Here is a 26,659-nt window from a genome sequence, read left to right as displayed (position 1 = left end):
ATCGCCATTTTACAGATGAGGTAACTGAGGCTCAGAGAAGTGAAGTGACTTTCCCAAGGTCATACAGTAGACATATGGCAGAGCTGGGATAATAATAATGGCATTTATTAAGCGCTTACTATGTGTAAAGCACTGTTCTAAGCGCTGGGGAGGTTACAAGGTGATCGGGTTGTCCCACGGGGGGCTCCCAGTCTTAATCGCCATTTTACAGATGAGGTAACTGAGGCTCAGAGAAGTGAAGTGACTTTCCCAAGGTCATACAGTAGACAAGTGGCGGAGCTGGGGTAATAATAATGGCATTTATTAAGCGCTTACTATGTGCAAAGCACTGTTCTAAGCGCTGGGGGGGATACAAGGCGATCGGGTTGTCCCACAGGGGGCTCACGGTCTTAATCCCCATTCTCCAGCTGAGGTCACTGAGGCCCAGAGAACCCGCTGTTGGGTAGGGACCGTCTCTATATGTTGCCAACTTGTACTTCCCAAGCGCTTAGTCCAGTGCTCTGCACACAGTAAGCGCTCAATAAATACGATTGAATGAATGAAGTGACTTGCCCAAAGTCACCCAGCTGACAACCGGCAGAGCCGGGATTTGAACCCACGACCTCTGACTCCAAAGCCCGGGCTCTTTTCCACTGAGCCCCGCTGGGATGGAGATTGTGAGCCCCACCTGGGACAACCTGATGACCTTTTATCTCCCCCGGCGCTTCGAACAGCGCTCGGCACCTAGTAAGCGCAGAACGAATGCCATCGTCGTTATTAAATACGATCTCCCCCTCATCCCCCTCTCCATCCCCCCCATCTTACCTCCTTCCCTTCCCCACAGCACCTGGATATATGTTTGTACATATTTATTACTCTATTTATTTCTTTATTTTACTTGTACCTATCTATTCTATTTATTTTATTTTGTTAGTCTGTTTGGTCTTGTTGTCTGTCTCCCCCTTCTAGACTGTGAGCCCGCTGTTGGGTAGGGACTGTCTCTATATGTTGCCAACTTGTACTTCCCAAGCGCTTCGTACAGTGCTCTGCACATAGTAAGCGCTCAATAAATATGATCGATGATGATGATGACTGTCTCTATATGTTGCCAGCTTGTCCTTCCCAAGCGCTTAGTCCAGTGCTCTGCACACAGTAAGCGCTCAATGAATACGATTGACTGATTGATCGATCGACTGAGTGGTTGAACCCTGCGGCCTTCATCATCATCAATCGTATTTATTGAGCGCTTACTGTGTGCAGAGCACTGGACTAAGCGCTTGGGAAGGACAAGTTGGCAACATATAGAGACGGTCCCTACCCAATAGTGGGCTCACAGCCAGATAAGAAGAGGTGGAGGAGGAGGGTGAGGAGGAGGAGGAGGAGGAAGGGGACTAGAAGGAAGAAAAGGGGTGGTGGGGGGGACGTCTTCCCAGGGCAAAAGTTGCCGCGGTCAATCAATCAATCGTATTTATTGAGCGCTTACTGTGTGCAGAGCACTGGACTAAGCGCTTGGGAAGTCCAAGTTGGCAACATATAGAGACGGTCCCTACCCAACAGTGGGCTCACAGCAAGATAAGAAGAGGTGGAGGAGGAGGGTGAGGAGGAGGAGGAGGAAGGGGACTAGGAGGAAGAAAAGGGGTGGTGGGGGGGGACATCTTCCCAGGGCAAAAGTTGCCGCGGTCAATCATCAATCAATCAATCAATCAATCGTATTTATTGAGCGCTTACTGTGTGCAGAGCACTGTACTGAGCGCTTGGGAAGTGCAAGTTGGCAACATATAGAGACGGTCCCTACCCAACAGTGGGCTCACAGTCGAGAAGGGGGCCCTGCTGAGGCCCTGCTGAGAGCTCACCTCCTCCAGTAGGCCTTCCCAGACTGAGCCCCTTCCTTCCTCTCCCCCTCGTCCCTCTTTCCATCCCCCCATCTTACCTCCTTCCCTTCCCCACAGCACCTGGATATATGGATATATGTTTGTACATATTTATTACTCTATTTATTTTACTTGTACATATCTATTCTATTTATTTTATTTTGTTAGTATGTTGGGTTTTGTTCTCTGTCTCCCCCTTTTAGACTGTGAGCCCACTGTTGGGTAGGGACTGTCTCTAGATGTTGCCAATTTGTACTTCCCAAGCGCTTAGTACAGTGCTCTGCACACAGTAAGCGCTCAATAAATACGATTGATGATGATGATGATGAAGGGGGATGTTTTGGAGGCCAGAGATGTCAAATAGTAGATCTAGCGAGACGGATTGGGGCGTCAGCTTAGAATAACCAAAACCCAGAGCAACCTCATTCTACGACATTCACTGATTCATTCCAATTGTATTTACTGAGCGCTTACCGTGTGCACAGCATTGCCCTACGTGCTTCGGAGAGTAAAATGCAACAATAAACAGACATATTCCCTGTCCACAATCATCATCATCATCAATCGTATTTATTGAGTGCTTACTATGTGCAGAGCACTGGACTAAGCGCTTGGGAAGTACAAATTGGCAACATATAGAGACGGTCCCTACCCAACAGTGGGCTCACAGTCTAAAAGGGGGAGACAGAGAACAAAACCCAACATACTAACAAAATAAAATAAATAGAATAGATATGTACAAGTAAAATAAATAGAGTAATAAATATGTACAAACATATATACATCTATACAGGTGCTGTGGGGAAGGGAAGGAGGTAAGATGGGGGGATGGAGAGGGGGACGAGGGGGAGAGGAAGGAAGGGGCTCAGTGTGGGAAGGCCTCCTGGAGGAGGTGAGCTCTCAGCAGGGCCTTGAAGGGAGGAAGAGAGCGAGCTTGGCGGATGGGCAGAGGAGGCAATGAGGTCAACAGAGTGGAGGCTCTATATGTTGCCAACTTGTGCTTCCCAAGCGCTTAGTACAGTGCTCTGCACACAGTAAGCGCTCAATAAATACGATTGATTGATTGATTGATTGATTGATTGGTTGATTGAGACGTCGTCTCCGTGCCGGGGGTCCCTCCCCGTCCCCTCGCCCTCGGGGGCTCACCGCGTGGTCGAAGGACACGCTGTTGATGACCATGAAGCGGTCCAGGCCGTACTTGTAGGGCGTGTAGTTTCCGTGCCAGGCCACCACATTGAAGGGGGAGGACGCCTGTTGTCGAGAGAAAAGGAAGGCAGGCCCGCCGGGAGGAGGAGAAGTCATCCCTCCCGGCCCGGCTCCGGACGGAGGAGCCCGTTGGGAATTTCGCCGGGTGTCCGGGTGCGGTCAGCACACCCGGGGACGGAGCCGGCAGCCCTCCCTCCCCATCCTCACCGTCTTCTATCTACCCCTGCGCTCAGTAATAATAATAATGATGGCATTTGTTAAGCGCTTACTATGTGCAAAGCACTGTTCTAAGCGCCTGGGGGAATACAAGGCGATCAGGTTGTCCCACGTGGGGCTCACAGTCTTCATCCCCGTTTTACAGATGAGGGAACTGAGGCTCAGAGAAGTGAAGTGACTTGCCCAAGGTCACACAGCGGACATGAGAAGCAGCGTGGCTCAGTGGGAAAGATCCCGGGCTTTGGAGTCAGAGGTCATGGGTTCAAATCCCGGCTCCGCCACTTGTCAGCTGGGTGACTTTGGGCAAGTCACTTCACTTCTCTGGGCCTCAGTTCCCTCATCTGTGAAATGGGGATGAAGACTGGGAGCCCCACGTGGGACAACCTCATCACCTTGTAACCTCCCCAGCGCTTAGAACAGTGCTTTGCACATAGTAAGCGCTTAATAAATGCCATCGTTATTATTATTATGATGTGGCAGAGCTGGGATTCGAACCCATGCCCGGGCTCTTTCCACTGAGCCACGCTGCTTCTCTACAGTGCGTGGTGCACAGTGAGCCCCCCCCTTCTAGACTGTGAGCCCGCTGTTGGGTCGGGACCGTCTCTAGATGTTGCCAACTTGGACTGCCCAAGCGCTTAGTACAGTGCCCTGCACACAGTAAGCGCTCAATAAATACGATTGAATGAAAGTAAGCGCTGAACAACAGGGACGCAGCATGGCCTAGTGGAGACAGCACAGGCCTTAGAGTTACAAGGACCTGGGTTCTAATCCTGGCTCCGTCGCTTGTCTGTTGAGCGACCTTGGGTAAGTCACTTCACGTCTCTGGGCCTCTGCTATGTGATCTGTAAAATGGGGATGAAGACTGCGTGCCCCATGTGGGGCAGGGACCTTATTTAATAATAATAATAATGATAATGGCATTTATTAAGCGCTTACTATGTGCAAAGCACTGTTCTAAGCGCTGGGGAGGTTACAAAGTGATCAGGCTGTCCCACGGGGGGCTCACAGTCTTCATCCCCATTTTATAGATGAGGGAACTGAGGCCCAGAGAAGTGAAGTGACTTCCCCAAAGTCACCCAGCTGACAATTGGCAGAGCCGGGATTGGAACCCACGACCTCTGACTCCAAAGCCCGGGCTCTTTCCACTGAGCCACGCTGCTTCCCTTACCAAGAGCTTAGTAGAGTGCCTGGCACGTAGTAATGATGGTGTTTATTAGGCGCTTACTATGTGCAAAGCACTGTTCTAAGCGCTGGGGAGGTTACAAGGTGATCAGGTTGTCCCACGGGGGGCTCACGGTCTTTATCCCCATTTTCCAGATGAGGTCACTGAGGAACAGAGAAGTTCTATGTTGCCAACTTGTACTTCCCAAGCGCCTAGTACAGTGCTCTGCACACAGTAAGCGCTCAATAAATACGACTGACTGAGAAAAGTGCTAAGAACAGTGCTTTGCACATAGTAAGCGCTTAACAAATGCCATTATTATTTATTATTTATTAAGTGACTTGCCCCAAGTCACACAGCTAACAACTGGCAGGGCCGGGTCGTAAGCGCTTAACAAACCCCACTGAAAAAATACCGTGAAATACCATAACGTTAAACGCCTTAAACATTTAAAAACCCCAACGTTAGAAACCACGGTGCCATTTAAATACGATTTAAATACGATTTAAATTTCGTATTTAATAAACGCGGTTGATGATTGAGGATGATTTAAAAAAATAACCCCATTGACTGTGCCTTCAAATGGAGCCCTCTCATTCCTTTATTGAGTAAGCGCTCAATAAATACGATTGATGATGATGATTCCTTCACCCTCTCATTCCTTCAATCGTATTTATTGAGCGCTTACGGTGTGCAGAGCGCTGTGCTAAGCGCTGGGGAAGGACGAGTCGGCAACACAGAGAGACGGTCCCTACCCCGCGGCGGGCTCGCTCTCCTCTCGGCTCGCTTGCCCACCCGGGGAGCCCAACCGAGTCACGGACCTGCTTGGACGCAAAGAGGCGGCCCTGGTATTTGTTGAGCACCGTGTAGCCGCCGGACACTTGGCGATCTTCGTACCAGGCCACGGGCACCAGGAAGTCCCGGGGGTTGGCCAGCCCGTTGGCACCTGGAGGAAGATTGTTTGTACATATTTATCACTCTATTCATTTATTTTACTTGTACCTATCTATTTTATTTATTTTATTCTGTTAGTATGTTTGGTTTTGTTCTCCGTCTCCCCCTTTTAGACTGTGAGCCCGCTGTTGGGTCGGGACCGTCCCTAGATGTTGCCAACTTGGACTTCCCAAGTGCTTAGTCCAGTGCTCTGCACACAGTAAGCGCTCAATAAATACGATTGATTGATTGATTGAAGACGGAAAAGCAGCACGGCATAATGGACGGAGCCCGGGAGTCGGGAGGTCCTGGGTTCTAATCCCAGCTCCGCCACTTGTCTGCCGTGTGACCCTGGGCAGGTCGCTTCACATCTCCGGGCCTCAGCGAACTAAAATCGGGATCGAGACTCTGAGCCCCGTGTAGCAAATCCGACCCGATTTGCCCGTATCCGCCCCAGCGCTCAGTACAGTGCCTGGCACGTAGTACAGCGTGGCTCAGTGGCGAGAGCCCGGGCTTGGGAGTCGGGGGCCGTGGGTTCTCATCCCGCTCCGCCACTTATCAGCTGTGTGACTTGGGAACAACCTGATCACCTTGTAACCTCCCCGGCGCTTAGAACAGTGCTTTGCACATAGTAAGCGCTTAAAAATGCCATTATTATTATTATTATTATTATTATTTGGGCAAGACACTTCACTCCTCCAGGAGGCCTTCCCAGACTGAGCCCCTTCCTTCCTCTCCCCCTCGTCCCCTTCTCCATCCCCCACATCGTACCTCCTTCCCTTCCCCACAGCACATGTATATATGTTTGTATATATTTATTACTCTATTTATTTATTTATCTTACTTGTACATATCTATTCTATTTATTTTATTTTGTTAATATGTTTGGTTTTGTTCTCTGTCTCCCCCTTCTAGACTGTGAGCCCACTGTTGTGTAGGGACCGTCTCTATATGTTCCCGACTTGTACTTCCCAAGCGCTTAGTACAGTGCTCTGCACACAGTAAGCGCTCAATAAATACGACTGATTGATTCACTTCTCTGGGCCTCAGTGACCTCATCGGTTAAATGGGGATTAACAATAATAATAATAACGATGGCACTTATTAAGCACTTACTAGGTGCAAAGCACTGTTCTAAGCCCTGGGGAGGTTACAGAGTGATCAGGTTGTCCCACGGCGGGGCTGTCTTAATCCCCATTTTACAGATGAGGTCGCTGAGGCCCAGAGAAGTGAAGTGACTTGCCCAAAGTCACACAGCTGACTTTGTACTGCCCAAGCGCTTAGTACAGTGCTCTGCACACAGTAAGGGCTCAATAAATACGATTGATGATGATGATGACAAAACCGTAAGCCCCATGTGGGACAACCTGATCACCTTGTACCTCCCCCAGCGCTTAGAACAGTGCTTTGCACATAGTAAGCGCTTAACAAATGCCATCATAATTCTTCTTATTATTATTATTATTAACAAATACCACAATTATTATTATTTGTCACCGCTCAAGCCGACCGAGGTGAAGTATCTTCACTCAGGGAGGGGAAGCGATTCCCTAACTAAAGAACCCTTGGGAGGCTCCTCCTCTCGGGATCCTTCCAAGGACGGGAGCCGGGATCTCTTCATTCCTCCGGGAAGAAACTGAGGCAGCATTTCTGAAGGTGAGCCCCCTGGCCCCTGGGGCTGACCACATGGAGTTTTCCAGTCGATCCATGGTATTTCTCCTCCCCCAGAGGGGAAGCGGCGGGAAATCCTTACCGATGGGTCCCAAGTCGGGCAGCTCGAAGTGGATCCCGTAGACCTCCAGGATGTAGCCCCTGGTCTCCTGGGACACGTCCACGCTGAAGCGCATGCCTCTCTGGAAAGGAAATCAGCCATTCGTTCATTCAACCGTATTTATTTATTTATTCTACTTGTACCTATCTATTCTGTTTATTTTATTTTGTTAGTATGTTTGGTTTTGTTCTCTGCCTCCCCCTTTTAGACTGTGAGCCCACTGTTGGGTAGGGACTGTCTCTAGATGTTGCCAATTTGGACTTCCCAAGCGCTTAGTACAGTGCTCTGCACATAGTAAGCGCTCAATAAATACGATTGATGATGATGATGACTGTCTCTATATGTTGCCAGCTTGTACTTCCCAAGCGCTTAGTCCAGTGCTGTGCACACAGTAAGCGCTCAATAAATACGATTGATGATGATGATGATGATGTGGGACAACCCGATTACCTTGTACCCCCCCAGTGCTTAGAACAGTGCTTGGCACATAGTATGTGCTTAACAAATGCCATTATTATTATTATTATTATTATTATTATTATTATTATTATTATTATTATTATTATTATTAAGAGCCGGAGTTTTCCCTGGCCCCGGGGGCAGGGCCCAAGGAGGAACGTCCCGTTGGACGGACACGTCTTTCCTTTGGGGTTCTTGTCAACCCCTGGGCCTAGCCGGGTAGGAGCGGGGGGATAGGCGCGGGGGTCGTTCTTCAGCTGGCGAGGGGAGCGGGCACAAGGCCCACTTACCTGAATCACACAGATTTCCTTGGGCTCCACCAGGATCTTCCCAAACTCGGTGTAAATAAGCAGTTCACCCTGCTGCGGCACTACGGAGGAAATGGCGGGAGAGAGCCTCGTGGGCCGGGGCCGGAGGAGAAAGCGGGGCCCACGTGGGGCCGGGATATGGCACCCCCAGATCGATCAATCAATCAATAATAATAATAATGATGGCATTTGTTAAGCGCTTACTATGTGCAAAGCACTGTTCAAAGCGCTGGGGGGATACAAGGTGATCAGGTTGTCCCCCGTGGGGCTCACAGTCTTCATCCCCGTTTCACAGATGAGGGAACTGAGGCTCAGAGAAGTGAAGTGACTTGCCCAAGGTCACCCAGCAGGCATGTAGCAGAGCTGGGATTCGAACCCATGACCCCTGACTCCAAAGCCCGGGCTCTTTCCACTGAGCCACGCGCTTACTGTGTGCAGCAGAGCGCTTGGGAAGTACAAGTATGAGAAGCGGCGTGGCTCAGTGGAAAAGAGCCTGGGCTTTGGAGTCAGAGGTTACGGGTTCAAATCCCGGCTCCGCCAATTGTCAGCTGGGTGACTTTGGGCAAGTCACTTCACTTCTCTGGGCCTCAGTTCCCTCATCTGTAAAACGGGAATGAAGAGTGTGAGCCCCCCGTGGGACGACCTGATCACCTTGTGACCTCCCCAGCGCTTAGAGCAGTGCTTTGCACATAGTAAGCGCTTAATAAATGCTATTATAAAAAAGTATTATTATTATTATCTGTAAAATGGATTGAGATTGTAATTGGACTGTGCCCAACTCAATTTGCTTGTATCCACCCTCATGCCTGGCACAAAGTAAGCACTTAACAAATGCCGTTATTATTATGGCATTTCTAGACTGTGAGCCCACTGTTGGGTAGGGACCGTCCCTATATGTTGCCAACTTGTGCTTCCCAAGCGCTTAGTCCAGTGCTCTGCACACCGTAAGCGCTCAATAAATACGATCGATTGATTGATTATTATATTATTAATAATAACTATGGTATTTAAGTGCCAAATTATTATTACCTTACAATCTAGAGTCCTCGAAAACCTTAATCATCTGTAAAATGGGGGTTAAGACTGTGAGCCCCCCGTGGGACAACCCAATCACCTTGTAAGCTCCCCAGCGCTTAGAACAGTGCTTTGCACATAGTAAGCGCTTAATAAATGCCATTATTATTATTATTACAAGTTGGCAACATATAGAGACGGTCCCTACCAGATGACAGTAACGGGGGGCTTTACTATCTCCTGGAGGCTGGGCTCAACCTCCCCCGGAGAACCCCCAGAATGGCATCCCCCCTCATCCCCCTCTCCATCAATCAATCAATCAATCAATCGTATTTATTGAGCGCTTACTGTGTGCAGAGCGCTGTACTAAGCGGAGCTTTGGGGAGAGTGATAACCGCGAAAGGGGAAATCGTCTCCCAAACTCACCAATCAGGAAATCTCCATCGGAGTTGTAGAAACATCTGCGGAAGAAAAGAGACAGTCACTTCTGAAAGGTTGAATCCCCACGCTACCCCTTGTGAGGGGTCACCTGACCCAACAGAGCTCCACCGCTTGTCCGCTGTGTGACCTTGGGCGAGTCGCTGCTCTGTGCCTCAGTTTCCTCCTCTGTAAAACGGGGATTCGATCCCACTCCCTCCTGTCTAGACTGTGAGCCCCGTGCGGGGCAGGGGCTGTGTCCAAATCGATAACTTTGTATCTACCCCAGCGCTTACGGAAAGAGCCCGGGATTGGGAGTCGGAGGTCGTGGGTTCTAATCCCGGCCCTGCCGCTTGTCCGCTGTGGGATTCTGGGCAAGTCCCTTCACTTCTCTGGGCCTCAGTTCCCTCATCTGGAAAATGGGGGTGAAGAGGATGAGCTCCACGTGGGACAACCTGCTTTACTTGTATCTACCCCAGCGCTTAGGATGGTGCTTGGCACATAGTAAGCACTTAACAAATACCATTATTATTTTTATTATTACTATCATCAGACCCAGGTCCACCCAGCCCGGCTGCCAGGACGCCTGGAGGGAGCGGGGCCCGCCCCAGTGCTTATGGAAAGAGCCCGGGATTGGGAGTCAGAGGTCGTGGGTTCTAATCCCCGCCCTGCCGCTTGTCTGCTGTGGGACTCTGGGCAAGTCCCTTCACTTCTCTGGGCCTCAGTTTCCTCATCTGGAAAACGGGGATGAAGACTATGAGCTCCAAGTGGGACAACCTGCTTTCCTTGTATCTACCCCAGCGCTTAGAACGGTGCTTGGCACATCGTAAGCGCTTAGCAAATACCATTATTATTTTTATTATTACTATCATCAGACCCAGGTCCACCCAGCCCGGCTGCCGGGACGCCTGGAGGGAGCGGGGCCCGCCCCAGCGCTTATGGAAAGAGCCCGGGATTGGGAGTCGGAGGTCGTGAGTTCTAATCCCAGCTCTGCCGCTTGTCTGCTGTGGGACTCTGGGCAAGTCCCTTCACTTCTCTGGGCCTCAGTTTCCTCATCTGGAAAACGGGGATGAAGACTATGAGCTCCAAGTGGGACAACCTGCTTTCCTCGTATCTACCCCAGCGCTTAGGACGGTGCTTGGCACATAGTAAGCGCTTAACAAATACCATTATTATTTTTATTATTACTATCATCAGACCCAGGTCCACCCAGCCCGGCTGCCGGGACACCTGGAGGGAGCGGGGCCCGCCCCAGCGCTTATGGAAAGAGCCCGGGATTGGGAGTCGGAGGTCGTGAGTTCTAATCCCAGCCCTGCCGCTTGTCTGCTGTGGGACTCTGGGCAAATCCCTTCACTTCTCTGGGCCTTAGTTCCCTCATCTGGAAAATGGGGGTGAAGAGGATGAGTTCCACATGGGACAACCTGCTTTCCTCGTATCTACCCCAGCGCTTAGGACGGTGCTTGGCACATAGTAAGCGCTTAACAAATACCATTATTATTTTTATTATTACTATCATCAGACCCAGCCCGGCTGCCGGGACGCCTGGAGGGATCGGGGCCCGGCTGCCACCTTGGACGCCAAGTCCGGCCCGAACGGCCCCCCTTGGGGTCAGCGCGGGTGCGGCCGGGTCAACCGGGAGGGATCGGGGGGCGGCCACTTACTTGTCCCCCATGGAGGAGTTGCAGGTGAAGATGTGGATTGCAATCCCGGAGTTGGACTTGATGTCACCGGCTCCACACAAGGTGTGCAGCCCCTGAGGAGAAGCGGCCCACCGGGCCCGGGCCTTAATCGGACCACCCCCCCAACCCGTTCCCTCCCCCGGCCCGGGGACGGGGGTCCCAGGGAGCAGCTACCGCGGGATGGAAGTTATCCCACGGCCTGGACTGTCTCTAGATGTTGCCAACTTGGACTTCCCAAGCGCTTAGTACAGTGCTCTGCACACAGTAAGCGCTCAATAAATACGATTGATTGATTGATTGGACCCAGATCCTATCGATTCTCTCCCGGCTCAGAGGCCCGTCCGTCCCCTCCGGCTCGTTGTTGGGTGCTGACTGGGCCGAGCGCTATTCGTTGGGCTCTGTGTTGGGCACCGGACTGAGCCCTGTTTGATGGGCCCTGATGAGGCGCTTAGTCCAGTGCTCTGCACACAGTAAGCGCTCAATAAATACAATTGATTGAATGAATGAGGCAGCTGGGGGTTCTGGAGGCAGCTACCAGGGCAACCATTCTGATTGTCCCCAAGCCACCAAGGCGGGGTTGCTTCGCATCCTGGTTGTCTGCTTTCACCCTAAGTTCATTCATTCATTCATTCACTCAATCGTATTTATTGAGCGCTACTGTGTGCACAGCACTGGACTAAGCACTTGGGAAATACAAGTTGGCAACATATAGAGACGGTCCCTACCCAACAACGGGCTCACAGTCTAGAAGGACGTGATCAAGTGGACTGAGAAGCAATTTGTCAGTGGAAAGAGCCCGGGCTTTGGAGTCAGAGGTCAAGGGTTCAAATCTTGGCTCCGCCAATTGTCAGCTGTGTGATTTTGGGCAAGTCACTTCACTTCTCTGCGCCTCAGTTCCCTCATCTGGAAAATGGGGATGAAGATTGTGAGCCCCACATGGGACAACCTGATCACCCTGTAACCTCCCCAGCTCTTGGAACAGTGCTTTGCACATAGTAAGCACTTAATAAATGCCATTATTATTATTATTATTATTGAACATAGGGCTGGGAGTCAGAGGACCCCAGTTCAACTCCCAGGCCTTCCAAGGGACCTCACTTTATTCCTCTGGCCCCGGTTTTCTCATCTGTCCAATATTACTCTATTTATTTTCCTTGTACATATTTACTATTCTATTTATTTTGTTAATGATGTGCATACAGCTTTAATTCTATTTGTTCTGACGATTTTGACACCCGTCTACATGTTTTGTTTTGTTGTCTGTCTCCCCCGTCTAGACTGTGAGCCCGTTGTTGGGTAGGGACCGTCTCTAACTGTTGCCGACTTGTACTTCCCAGGTGCCTAGTCCAGTGCTCCGCACACAGTAAGCGCTCGATAAATATGATTGAATGGAATGAATTCCTGCCTTTCCCCTCCTCCCAGGAATGTTGTGAGGACCAACCGAGATCACGAAGGTGGCAGCGCTGTGGAGAAGCGTGTATGCTGGGTTAACTGAAGGAGTTGTTCTCCTCTGGTGTACTGGACTCTCCTAAGCGCTCAGCACAATGCTCTGCGCACGGTGAGCGTCAGTAAACGCCACTGATGATGATGATTACGCTCACCAGTCCCGCCTCCAGAGTCTTCATAAAGCTATTTGTTCTGACGACTTGACTCCTGTCCACATGTTTTTTTTTTGTTGTCCATCTCCCCCTATTCCCCCTATTCCCCTATTTTGTTGTCCGTGTCCCCCTCTCTAACTATTCTATTTACTATTCTATTTATTTTATTTTGTTAATATGTTTTGTGTTGTTGTCTGTCTCCCCCTTCTAGACTGTGAGCCCGTTGTTGGGTAGGGACCGTCTCTATATGTTGCCGACTTGGACTTCCCAAGCGCTTAGTACAGTGCTGTGCACACAGTAAGCGCTCAATAAATACGATCGAATGAGTGAATGAATGGTCACCAATACTTCCTGGGAAACAGCTCAGACTATGAACTATTCTATTTACTATTCTATTTATTTTATTTGGTTAATATGTTTTGTTTTGTTGTCTGTCTCCCCCTTCTAGACTGTGAGCCTGCTGTTGGGTAGGGACCATCTCTATGTGTTGCCAACTTGGACTTCCCAAGCGCTTAGTCCAGTGCTCTGCACACAGCGCTCAATAAATACGATCGAATGAGTGAATGAATGGTCACCAATACTTCCTGGGAAACAGCTCAGACTATGAACTATTCTATTTACTATTCTATTTATTTTATTTGGTTAATATGTTTTGTTTTTTGGTCTGTCTCCCCCTTCTAGACTGTGAGCCCGCTGTTGGGTAGGGACCGTCTGTATATGTTGCCGACTTGGACTTCCCAAGCGCTTAGTCCAGCGCTCTGCACACAGTAAGCGCTCAATAAATACGACTGGATGAATAAATGAATGAACCCCAGCTGGTTCCTGTGAAGAGGGGGCTCATCCTGCCCCTCAATACGGGGAGGGGTCCGTGCCAGAGACCCCAACCTGGCCCTGCCTCTCCCTCTAGACTGTAAATTTACTGTGGGCAGTGACGGGGCCTGTTTTATTGTTCTATGGTACCCCCACCCCCCAAGAGCTTAGTACAGTGCCCTGCACACAGAAAGTGCCCCCAAAACACGATTTGTTAACTTACAGCCACAAAATCCACCTTCTTCTGAGAGACCTTCGGGATCTCAAACGGGTTCCATCGGAGCTGAAAGGAAATAAGGTGGAGGGTGAGATTTCCCACCCCCGCAGATGCTTCCTTCCCACCCCGGCTAGGCAAGGCGACGATCACCCTGCCCTGCCTGGCCTTGGTCGCTTTGCTCTTCTCCCCAGAGAGGGACAGAGGAGGAGGGTGGTGAGAGGACACCCCCATCACCGCGGAAACAGGTCCCTCAGCTGTCCCCCCCCCCAACCCCCTGTCTCCCCCTTTTAATAATAATAATAATGTTGGCATTTGTTAAGCGCTTACTATGTGCAAAGCACTGTTCTAAGCGCTTGGGGGGGATACAAAGTGATCAGGTTGTCCCACATGGGGCTCACAGTCTTAATCCCCATTTTACAGATGAGGTAACTGAGGCTCAGAGATGTGAAGTATAAGATGTTTGGTTTTGTTGTCTGTCTCCCCCTTTTAGACTGTGAGCCCACTGTTGGGTAGGGACTGTCTCTATATGTTGCCAACTTGGACTTCCCAAGCGCTTAGTCCAGTGCTCTGCACACAGTAAGCGCTCAATAAATACGATTGATGATGATGATGATGATGAGGCCTTCCCAGACTGAGCCCCTTCCTTCCTCTCCCCCTCACCCCCCCTCCATCCCCCTCATCTTACCTCCTTCCCTTCCCCACAGTACCTGTATATATGTATATATGTTTGTACATATTTATTACTCTATTTATTTATATTTATTTTACTCGTACATATCTATTCTATTCATTTTATTTTGTTAGTATGTTTGGTTTTGCTCTCTGTCTTCCCCTTTTAGACTGAGCCCACTGTTGGGTAGGGACTGTCTCTAGATGTTGCCAACTTGGACTTCCCAAGCGCTTAGTCCAGTGCTCTGCACACAGTAAGCGCTCAATAAATACGATTGATGATGATGATGATGATGATCCTGGGGTGTCCAGTTGTCGGGCTGTGGGGCCGGGGCCCGGTTACCTGGTTGGGGTCGGGGCCGACCTCATCCCAGCGGTGCGTCAGGTGGCCCTGGTCGGCGGGCTCGAAGGGCTTGTGGCAGACGGAAGGGAGGATTCTGTAGAGCCAGCTGGGGGGCAGAGAGAGGCCAGACATCAATCAATCAATCAATCAATCAATCGTATTTATTGAGCGCTCACTGGGTGCAGAGCACTGGACTAAGCGCTTGGGAAGTCCAAGTTGGCAACATATAGGGACAGTCCCTACCCACCAGCGAGCTCACAGCCTAGAAGAGGTCAGAGGTCGAGCTTCCGGCCGGCACCCGGAGGATGAATCGTTGGCTTTCCGGAGGGACCGGCCGCTGGTCATCCTCCTGGACACCCGCCTTCATCGTTAGGGGTGGACTGAGCGACCCCCCCCCCCCCCCCGACTCTCCCTTCCCCATCAGGGCTCTGACACCTGCTCCTCAACTCAGCATGGACGGAGGAGCAGCAAGAGCCCGGCCTTGGGAGTCAGAGGTCGTGGGTTCTAATCCCTCCTCTGCCGCTTGGCAGCTGGGTGACTTTGGGCAAGTCACTTCACCGGGCCTCAGTTCCCTCATCTGGAAAATGGGGATGAAGACTGGGAGCCCCCCGTGGGACAACCCGATCACCTTGTAACCTCCCCAGCGCTTAGAACCGCGCTTTGCACATAGTCAGCGCTTAACAAATACCAAAATTATTATTATTGTCCGCTGTGTGACCTTGGGTGAGTCGCTTCATTTCTCTGTGCCTCAGTTCCCTCATCTGGAAAATGGGGATGAAGACTGTGAGCCCCCCGTGGGACAACCCGATCACCTTGTAACCTCCCCAGCGCTTAGAGCCGCGCTTTGCACATAGTCAGCGCTTAACAAATACCAAAATTATTATTATTGTCCGCTGTGTGACCTTGGGCGAGTCGCTTCACTTCTCTGTGCCTCAGTGTCCTCATCTGGAAAATGGGGATGAAGACTGTGAGCCCCCCGTGGGACAACCCGATCACCTTGTAACCTCCCCAGCGCTTAGAACCGCGCTTTGCACATAGTCAGCGCTTAACAAATACCGAAATTATTATTATTGTCTGCTGTGTGACTTTGGGCGAGTCGCTTCATTTCTCTGTGCCTCAGTGTCCTCATCTGGAAAATGGGGATTAGGACTGTGAGCCCCATGTGGGACAACCTGATTACCCTGTATCTACCCCAGTGCTTAGAACAGTGCTTAGCACATAGTAAGCGCTTAACAAATACCATCATTATTATTAATTATTATTAACCCTGACTCTCCTTTCCCCTTCTCTCACTTTACCCCCGCAGGAGCCCAGCCTGGACCATCCAATACCCCTTACTCTCCCCTCCCCGCCGCTGACTCTCCCACCAGACCACCCAACCCCTCAACTCTTCCTTTTTGCATTCCTCACTCTCCCTCTAAGCAGAGAGATCTCTAGTCTGCAATTTTACCCCACCTCTCATGAACCTGCTGGTATTTTCAGCCCACACGCCTTTCTCTGGGAACAAATTCCATGCAATAAATGCCAAGTGGGCGGAGAAGTACTTTATCTCTGTGGGTTTGGAGCCGGAGGATGCCTCTGATCCAGGGATTGGCGATTCCGTGCTCCTCCTGCTCACCCCCTTCCTGGCTCTGTCACCTCCACCCTCATTCGTTCATTCATTCAATCGTATTTATTGAGCGCTTACTGTGTGCAGAGCACTGGACGAAGCGCTTGGGGAGTACAAGTTGGCAACATAGAGAGACGGCCCCTACCCAGCAACGGGCTCACGGTCTAGAAGCGGGGGGACAGACAAAACCAAACATGTGGACAGGTGTCAGGTCGTCAGAATAAATAAAAATAAAGCTAGATGCACATTATTAACAAAATAAATAGAATAGTAAATATGTACAAGAAGTTCAGTTCGGCCATCTTAATTACTAAAGGACGTGCTTAGCTGGGATGGCAAAGCGCTTTGGGAAAAAAATATATATTATATAAATATCTGCTATATATTATATATATATTAATTTATGCTATATATTATATAGCATATATAGACTCCCCCCACCCCCTTTTAGACTGTGAGCCCACTGTTGGGTAGGGACTGTCTCTATATGTTGCCAACTTGTACTTCCCAAGCGCTTAATACAGTGCTCTGTGCACAGTAAGCGCTCAATAAATACAATGATTATTAACAAAATAAATAGAATAGTAAATATGTACAAGAAGTTCAGTTCAGCCATCTTAATTACTAAAGGACGTGCTTAGCTGGGATGGCAAAGCGCTTTGGGAAAAATATATATATTATATAAATATCTGCTATATATTATATATATATTAATTTATGCTATATATTATAAAGCATATATAGACTCCCCCCCCCCACTTTTAGACTGTGAGCCACTGTTGGGTAGGGACTGTCTCTAGATGTTGCCAACCTGTACTTCCCAAGCGCTTAGTACAGTGCTCTGCACACAGTAAGCGCTCAATAAATACGATTGACAATGATTATTAACAAAATAAACAGAATAGTAAATATGTACAAGAAGTTCAGTTCGGCCATCTTAATTACTAAAGGACGTGCTTAGCTGGGATGGCAAAGCGCTTTGGGAAAAAAATATATATTATATAAATATCTGCTATATATTATATATATATATTAATTTATGCTATATATTATATAGCATATATAGACTCCCCCTCCACCCCTTTAGACTGTGAGCCCGCTGTTGGGTAGGGACTGTCTCTATATGTTGCCTATTTGTACTTCCCAAGCGCTTAGTACAGTGCTCTGCACACAGTAAGCGCTCAATAAATACGATTGATTGATTGATATAGCATAATATATATTGTGGCTCAGTGGGAAAGAACCCAGGCTTTGCACACCCTCGCCTACTCTGGGCCTGTGCCTGTCTGGCCCGTGGGGCCCTGACCCTCCCGGTCCCTCCGGCCCACCTGGGCATTCATTCATTCAGTCAATTGTACTTATTGAGCGCTTACTGTGTGCAGAGCACTGTACTAAGCGCTTGGGAAGTACAAGTGGGCAACAGATAGAGACGGTCCCTACCCCACAACTGGCTCACAGTCTAGAAGGGGCAGCTCCATGCCCTGACCATCTACGGAAAACCTGCCCAACTGGTGATCCAAAGTGAGCGATCCCACACCATGCCTTCCCAACGTAACCGATCCCTGGAAGCCTCGGTCCCGGCTGCCGAACCTTCTTGCCGAACCAGGAGGGGAGGAGAGTTGGGATGGGGAATGATGGGCAGCAGGAAGAGCTGGGGGACACCCACCTTCTCTTGTTGGAGCTCCGGGGGCAAGTGAACGCCGACCCCGACAGCTGCTCGGCGTACAGGCCGTAGGGACACACCTGAGGGCTATTCTGTGATATAGGAAAGACAAGTGATGGAGCAGATGCGAAGGGGCTGATTCAATCAATCAATCAATCAATCAATCGTATTTATTGAGCGCTTACTGTGTGCAGAGCACTGGACTAAGCGCTTGGGAATTACCAGTTGGCAACATCTAGAGACAGTCCCTACCCAACAGTGGGCTCACAGTCTAGAAGTTGCCATCATTCGTTCATTCAATTATATTTATTGGGTGCGGACACTGTACGAAGCACTTGGGAGGGTATAAGAATACAACAATATTGTACTATTGCATTAGAGGAGCAGCGTGGCGCAGTGGAAAGAGCCCGGGCTTTGGAGTCAGAGGTCATGGGTTCGAATCCCGACTCCCCCACATGTCTGCTGTGTGACCTTGGGCAAGTCACTTCACTTCTCTGTGCCTGAGTTCCCTCATCTGTAAAATGGGGATTAAGACTGTGAACCCCACATGGGACAACCTCATCTCCTTGTGTTCCCCCCAGTGCTTAGAATAGTGCTTTGCACATAGTAAGTGCTTAACAAATACCAACATCATTATTATTATTATTATCCCGAGGGGAGCGACCCCCGTATCCCAGAGAGCCGGCAAACCCGCCGTTCCGGGCTTCCCATACCTGACCCTCCGGCAGAGCTCCGGGACAGCGGGGATCCTCGGATGTGAACTCGTTCCCAAACCCGGACATGTACTGCAAAACAAGGAAAACACAGAATTAACGGGCCCTCTTGGAGAAGCTGCCAGGGACTGGGAGGGCGGGGAGAAGGAATCTGTATATATGTATATATGTTTGTACATATTTGTTACTCTATTTATTTATTTATTTTACTTGGACATATCTATTCTATTTATTTTATTTTGTTAGTATGTTTCGTTTTGTTCTCTGTCTCCCCCTTTTAGACTGTGAGCCCACTGTTGGGTAGGGACCGTCTCTATATGTTGCCAACTTGGACTTCCCAAGCGCTTAGTACAGTGCTCTGCACACAGTAAGCGCTCAATAAATACGATTGATGATGATGATGATGATGAATCGATTCAGCGCTTGCTCTGGGTTGAGCACTGTGCCAAACGCTAGGGCAGATCCAAGAGACTCAGATCGGACACAGTCCCCGTCCCCCACGGGACTCCCAAGTCAAAGAGGGAAGGAGACGGGGAACTTCTTCCCATTTTACAGAGGAGGACACCGAGGCCCAGAGAGGTTCAGCGACTTGCCCAAGGTCACCCAGCAGGACAGGGCAGAGCTGGAACCCAGGCCTCCTGACTCCCAGCCTCGGGATCTTTCCCCTAGGTCTTTCCAGTGCTTAGCACAGTGCTTGGCTTATGTAAGCACGTGACAAATAATAATAATAATGATGGTATTTGTTAAGCGCTTACTATGTGCCAAGCACTGTTCTAAGTGCTGATACAGTAGCGATGATAATAATAATTGATCACATGCTGGGAGTAAAGTGCTGTACTAAGTGCTTGGGATAGTACAATAGAGCTAGTAATAATAATAATTATGGTTTTTGTTAAGAGCTTACTATGTGTTAAAAGCTTATGTTTTTGTTAAGAGCTTACTTACTATCTCTATGTGTTGCCAATTTGTACTTCCCAAGCGCTTAGTACAGTGCTCTGCACATAGTAAGCGCTCAATAAATACGATTGATGATGATGATGATGTGCCAGGCAGTATACTATACAGAGAAGCAGCGTGGCTCAGTGGAAAGAGCCCGGGCTTTGGAATCAGAGGTCATGGGTTCAAATCCCGGCTCCGCCACTGTCAGCTGTGTGACTTTGGGGAAGTCACTTCACGTCTGTGTGCCTCAGTTACCTCATCTGTAAAATGGGGCTTAAGACTATGAGCCCCCCCGTGGGACAACCTGATCACCTTGTAACCTCCCCAGCGCTTAGAACAGTGCTTTGTACCTAGTAAGTGTTTAAAAAATGCCGTTATTATTATACTAAGCGCTGGGGTGGATACAAGCCAATTGGGTTGGACAGGGTCCCCTGGCCCAGGTGGGGCTCACAGTCTCAATCCCCATTTTCCAGATGAGGGGACTGAGGCTCAGAGAAGCGAAGTAGCTTGCCTGAGGTCACACAGCCGACAAGTGGTGGAGGCAGAATTAGAACCCGTGACCTTCTGACTCCAAGCCAATAAACCACGCAGCTTCTCTGGGCAAGTCACTTCACGTCTGTGTGCCTCAGTTACCTCATCTGTAAAATGGGGATTAAGACTATGAGCTCCCCGGTGGGACAACCTGATCACCCTGTAACCTCCCTAGTGCTTAGAACAGTGCTTTGTACCTAGTAAGTTCTTAATAAATGCCATTATCATTATTATTATACTAAGCGCTGGGGTGGATACCAGCCAATTGGGTTGGACAGAGTCCCCTGGCCCAGGTGGGGCTCACAGTCTCAATCCCCATTTTCCAGATGAGGGGACTGAGGCTCAGAGAAGCGAAGTAGCTTGCCTGAGGTCACACAGCCGACAAGTGGTGGAGCCAGAATTAGAACCCGTGACCTTCTGACTCCAAGCCAATAAACCACGCAGCTTCTCTGGGCAAGTCACTTCACGTCTGTGTGCCTCAGTTCCCTCATCTGTAAAATGGGGATTAAGACTATGAGCTCCCCGGTGGGACAACCTGATCACCCTGTAACCTCCCCAGCGCTTAGAACAGTGCTTTGTACCTAGTAAGTTCTTAATAAATACCATTATTATTATTATTATACTAAGCGCTGGGGTGGATACCAACCAATTGGGTTGGACAGAGTCCCCTGGCCCAGGTGGGGCTCACAGTCTCAATCCCCATTTTCCAGATGAGGTGACTGAGGCTCAGAGAAGCGAAGTAGCTTGCCTGAGGTCACACAGCAGACAAGTGGTGGAGGCAGAATTAGAACCCGTGACCTTCTGACTCCAAGCCAATAATCCACGCAGCTTCTCTAGGCAGAAGCAGCCCGATCAGATTGGCTGGCTGGGCTACACCCTAACCCCTTCCCGGCAGACAGAGAAGTTGGCAGGACTCACTGAGGAATGTCTACATCAGCAAAATCTGACTGCTGAGGTTTTAGGATCAATCAAGCAGTGGTTTTTACTGAGCATTTACTATTCGTTCAATCGTATTTATTGAGCGCTTACTGTGTGCAGAGCACTGGACTAAGCGCTTGGGAGAGGATAACAGAGTTGGTAGACAGGTTCCCTGACCACAATGAGCTGACAGTCTAGAAGATGGTCTAGACTGTGAGCCCACTGTTGGGTAGGGACTGTCTCTAGATGTTGCCAACTTGTACTTCCCAAGCGCTTAGCACAGTGCTCTGCACACAGTAAGCGCTCAATAAATACAATTGATTGATTGATTGATAGTATAGCAGCGCTTAGTACAGTGCCTGGTGTCCCCCTCTCCATCCCCCCCCATCTTACCTCCTTCCCTTCCCCCCAGCACCTGTATATATGTATATATGTTTGTACATATTTATTACTCTATTTATTTTACTTGTACATATCTATTCTATTTATTTTATTTTGTTAGTATGTTTGGTTTTGTTCTCTGTCTCCCCCTTTTAGACTGTGAGCCCACCGTTGGGTAGGGACTGTCTCTATATGTTGCCAACTTGGACTTCCCAAGCGCTTAGTCCAGTGCTCTGCACACAGTGAGCGCTCAATAAATACGATTGATTGATTGATTGATTGACTGTCTCTATATGTTGCCAACTTGGACTTCCCAAGCGCTTAGTCCAGTGCTCTGCACACAGTGAGCACTCAATAAATACGATTGATTGATTGATTGATTGATTGGTGCACGGTAAGTGCACTTCACTTCTCTGGGCCTCAGTTCCCTCATCTGGAAAACGGGGATGAATATTTTGAGCCCCCCGGGGGACAAATGCCATTAAAAAAAATGGATGAACTGGAAAGCACACAGACACACACACACACTCTGGGGTGTGAACCTCCCAAGGGTCAGGGACTCTGTTTAATTCCCACCCCTAAAATGTTTCCCAGCGTTCAGTCCAGCGTCAAGCGCACAAAGTAGGCACTTATCACCATCACTACCACTTACTAGAGAAGCAGCGTGGCTCAGCGGAAAGAGCCCGGGCTTTGGAGTCAGAGGTCCTGGGTTCAAACCCCGGCTCCCCCACTTCATTCATTCATTCAATCGTATTTATTGAGCGCTTACTGTGTGCAGAGCACTGGACTAAGCACTTGGGAAGTCCAAGTTGGGAACATATAGAGACGGTCCCTACCCAACAAGGGGCTCACAGTCTAGAAGGAAGGGAATCAGAAAGGAAACATAAAATCAGGGCCATGAAATGGGAACCCAGCTTAGCCACTTGTCAGCTGTGTGACTTTGGACAAGTCACTTCACTTCTCTGGGCCTCAGTTCCCTCATCTGGAAAACGGGGATGAAGACTGTGAGCCCCCCGGGGGACAACCTGATCACCCTGTAAACCTCCCCCGGGCTTAGAACAGTGCTTTGCACAGAGTAAGCGCTCAATAAATGCCATCATTATTGTTATTACTTCTCTCCCCATTTCCCCAGGCCCAGGCTCATCCATCTGGCACAGACCCGCTCCCCGACACCAAGTCAATCAATCAATCAATCAATCATTTTTATTGAGCGCTGTGTGCAGAGCACTGTACTAAGCGCTTAGGAAGTACAAGTTGGCAACATCTAGAGACAGTCCCTACCCAACAGTGGGTTCACAGTCTAAAAACGCTCTTGTACCTTCAGTCCAGCCATTCTGCTTCTTCCTCAGGGGGTGACCCCTTCCCCGATTCTCTCCTTCCCGAAGGACCGAGCTCCACCCGAGCCTCTTCCGGCCTCTCCAAGCTGCGGGGTTCCCTCTTCTTTCTCCTCCTCGGCCTCTCCTTCCCAAGCCGTAGGACACGGCCTCACCGCCGGGAGGGATTTCCAAACTGCCCATCCAGCAGGTGAGAAAGTCCACCCTTCCTGATGGCCACTTGTTTACACAGCACTGTCTGTTTTGGATTAAATTCAGATCCCCATCTCTCTTCCCCTCCCAGGGTCCTGTGGACCCAAGATAACCCATCCCTCAGGTCCTTTTGATGGGAGCCGTTGACCCGAAAAGAGTAAAAAACAGAGCTGAAGCGGCTCTTTGGTAGGACGGCGGGAGGGGAGTGGCGGGGGGGGAGAGGAGGGGAGCATTTGCGGGGTTTTGAGGATTTCTGTGGAGGAAGAGAAAAGCCAGTCGGAGTACTGAAACTGCAGCAGGACATGTTGCCTGGGGCTGATTTTGTGTGGAAAAACCAGATCCTCATTGGGGCAGAGGTGAACCCACATTCGTTCAATCAATCAATCAATCGTATTTATTGAGCGCTTACTGTGTGCAGAGCACTGTACTAAGCTCTTGGGAAGCACAAGTCGGAAACATATAGAGACGGTCCCTACCCAACAGTGGGCTCACAGCCTAGAAGAGTAACGATGGCATTTATTAAGCGCTTACTACGTGCAAAGCACTGTTCGAAGCGCTGGGGAGGTTACAAGGTGATCAGGTTGTCCCCCGGGGGACTCACGGTCTTAATCCCCATTTTATAGATGAGGTAGCGGAGGCACAGAGAAGTGAAGTGACTTGCCCAAAGTCACACAGCTGACAATTGGTGGAGCTGGGATTTGAACCCATGACCTCGGACTCCAAAGCCCGGGCTCTTTCCACTGTGCCACTTGCTTCCCATATTTGACAGATGAGGGAACGGTGGCCCAGAGAATAATAATAATAATAATAATAATGGCATTTATTAAGCGCTTACTATGTGCCAAGCACCGTTCTAAGCGCTGGGAAGGTTACAAGGTGATCAGGTTGTCTCCCAGTCTTCATCCCCATTCGACAGATGAGGGAACGGAGGCCCAGAGAATAATAATAATAATGGCATTTATTAAGCGCTTACTATGTGCTAAGCACCGTTCTAAGCGCTGGGGAGGTTACAAGGTGATGAGGTTGTCTCCCAGTCTTCATCCCCATTTGACAGATGAGGGAACGGAGGCCCAGAGAATAATAATAATAATAATTATAATGATGATGATGGCATTTATTAAGCACTTACTATGTGCCAAGCACCGTTCTAAGCGCTGGGGAGGTTACAAGGTGATCAGGTTGTCTCCCAGTCTTCATCCCCATTTGACAGATGAGGGAACAGAGGCCCAGAGAATAATAATAATAATAATGATGGCATTTATTAAGTGCTTACTATGTGCCAAGCACCGTTCTAAGCGCTGGGGAGGTTACAAGGTGATCAGCTTGTCTCCCAGTCTTCATCCCCATTTGACAGATGAGGGAACGGAGGCCCAGAGAATAATAATAATAATAATGATGGCATTTATTAAGCGCTTACTATGTGCCATGCACCGCTCTAAGCGCATTTCCGAGCCCCGGGAAACATGCCCAGGGAACAGCAGATGAAGAAAAGGTCCGGGCAGAAAGAAGAGGCCCCAGGCCCGGATCCCGACCCCCCCCGTCCACCCACCCCCACCACAATCCTTTCCCAGATCCCGGTCTCCGGAGCCGGCACAATCCCCCTCATCTACCTTTATCTCCAGACAACCCACGGAGGCATGGCGTAACAGATAGGGCAGAGGCCCGGGGGTCATAGGTTCTAATCCCGGCTCTGAGGTTTGTCTGCTGTGTGACCTTAGGCAAATCACTTATTATCATTATTATTATTATGACATTTGTTAAGCGCTTACTATGTGCAAAGCGCTGTTCTAAGCGCTGGGGAGATACAAGGTGATCAGGATGTCCCGTGTGGGGCTCACAGTCATCACCCCCGTTTTACAGATGAGGGAACTGAGGCTCCGAGAAGTGAAGTGACTTGCCCAAGGTCACACAGCAGACGTGTGGCGGAGCCGGGATTCGAACCCACGACCTCTGACTCCAAAGCCCGGGCTCTTTCCACTGAGCCACGCTGCTTCTCTATGCTCTATTTCACTTCTCTACGCTCGGTTATCTCATCGGTAAAATGAGGATTGAGGCTGTGAGCCCCGCAGGGGACAGGGACTGTGTCCGATACGATGGCTTGAATCCACCCCAGCGCTTAGTACAGTGCCTGGCACATAGTAAGCGCTTAACAAATACCATAGTTACTAAATAACTGCCGGGGGCCCTCCTCTCTCCTTCTCAGTTGTAACTTCGCAGTTATTATTAAAGTATTATTATTTGGGCAAGTCACTTAACTTCTCTGTGCCTCAGTTCCCTCATCTGTAAAATGGGATTAATAATAATAATGATGGTATTTGTTAAGCGCTTACTATGTGCAAAGCACTGTTCTAAGCGCTTAAGACTGTGAGCCCCCTATGGGGCCACCTGATCACCTGGTAACCTCCCCAGTGCTTAGAACAGTGCTTTGCACATAGTAAGCGCTTAATAAATGCCATTGTTATTATTATTTAGGAGACCAGGGCTTTAAATGGGGAGTCAGTCAATCAATTTTATTTACTGAGCGCTTACTGCGTGCAGAGCATTGTACAAGCGCTTGGGAGAGGTCAAAAGGACGATATAACGGACACATTCCCTGCCCGCAATGAGCTTATCGTCTAGAGTGGGGAGATGGACGTTAATATAAAGAAATGAAATTAACGGATACGGACGTAAGTGGTGTGGGGATGGAAGGGGGAAGGAATAAAGGGAGTGAGCCAGGGCGATGGAGAAGGGTGTGAGGAAGGGGAAAGGAGGGCCTTAATTGGGGAAGGCCACTCGGAGGAGACGGGCTTTCAAACGGGCTTTGAAGGTGGGCAGAGGAATTTTCTGTGGGATAGGAGGAGGGAGGGTGTCCCAGGCCAGAGCCAGGACACGGGCGAGAGGGCGGCTGTAGAATGGGGATGAAGACTGTGAGCCCCCCCGTGGGACAACCTGATCACTTTGTGACCTCTTCAGCGCTTGGAACAGTGCTTTGCACATAGTAAGCGCTTAATAAATGCCATTATTATGATTATTATTACCTTGTATCTACCCTGGCACTTAGAACACGGCTTGGCACATAAGGAAGCGCTTTAACAAATATCATTATTATTATTACGGACGGTGTCCTATTCGATTAGCTTGTCTCTACCGCGGTGCTCACTACAGGGCCCGGCGCATATTAAGCGCTTAACAAATGCCGTGAAAAAACCACAAGTCGGCCCAGGCTCTGCCTCTCTGTAGGCCGCTGAGGGGCCCACGCAGAGCAAGGGAGAGGACTGTTTTATTTATTTATTTTATTTGTACATATCTATTCTATTTATTTTATTTTCTTAGTATGTTTGGTTTTGTTCTCTGTCTCCCCCTTTTAGACTGTGAGCCCACTGTTGGGTAGGGACTGTCTCTATATGTTGCCAATTTGTACTTCCCAAGCGCTTAGTACAGTGCTCTGCACATAGTAAGCGCTCAATAAATACGATTGATGATGATGATGATGTGAGAGAGACGCCACCGAGGTACAGTATTGGCATTAGAGGAGCAAAGTGTGCGGGCTGGGTTGAAGCAGAAGAGTAGCCAGGTGAGGTAAGAGGGGGCATGGAAGGCCCAGGTGTGACCTTGGGCAACCTACTTAATAATAATAATAATAATGGCATTTGTTAAGCGCTTACTATGTGCAAAGCACCGTTCTAAACCTCTCTGGGGCTCAACGTCCTCGGAGGGAAACTACTGATAACACTGTGAGCCCACC

The 26,659-nt window shown here is 49.4% G+C and overlaps 1 protein-coding gene across 1 annotated transcript in view; it reads right to left on the bottom strand.

The window, feature by feature from the left end:
* The window catches only part of HGD (homogentisate 1,2-dioxygenase), a 28,222-nt gene extending 5,249 nt beyond the window's left edge, over nucleotides 1-22,973 (bottom strand). The window contains exons 1-11 of the mRNA XM_038758674.1: nucleotides 22,725-22,973; nucleotides 18,638-18,709; nucleotides 17,928-18,016; nucleotides 14,653-14,758; nucleotides 13,647-13,706; nucleotides 10,998-11,089; nucleotides 9,346-9,380; nucleotides 7,888-7,967; nucleotides 7,121-7,220; nucleotides 5,256-5,380; nucleotides 2,997-3,101 (exon numbers count right to left, since the gene is read on the bottom strand). Coding sequence (XP_038614602.1) covers nucleotides 2,997-3,101; nucleotides 5,256-5,380; nucleotides 7,121-7,220; nucleotides 7,888-7,967; nucleotides 9,346-9,380; nucleotides 10,998-11,089; nucleotides 13,647-13,706; nucleotides 14,653-14,758; nucleotides 17,928-18,016; nucleotides 18,638-18,709; nucleotides 22,725-22,739 — 879 coding nt within the window. The 5' untranslated portion in view covers nucleotides 22,740-22,973. The remainder of the gene's footprint in view (nucleotides 1-2,996; nucleotides 3,102-5,255; nucleotides 5,381-7,120; nucleotides 7,221-7,887; nucleotides 7,968-9,345; nucleotides 9,381-10,997; nucleotides 11,090-13,646; nucleotides 13,707-14,652; nucleotides 14,759-17,927; nucleotides 18,017-18,637; nucleotides 18,710-22,724) is intronic.
* Between the last annotated feature and the right edge of the window lie 3,686 nt (nucleotides 22,974-26,659).

The sequence above is a fragment of the Tachyglossus aculeatus genome, chromosome 16 (genome assembly GCF_015852505.1).
Source record: "Tachyglossus aculeatus isolate mTacAcu1 chromosome 16, mTacAcu1.pri, whole genome shotgun sequence".
NCBI lineage: Eukaryota > Metazoa > Chordata > Mammalia > Monotremata > Tachyglossidae > Tachyglossus > Tachyglossus aculeatus.
Note: the sequence above shows the minus strand (reverse complement) of the source record. Positions and strands in the feature narration are given on the sequence as shown.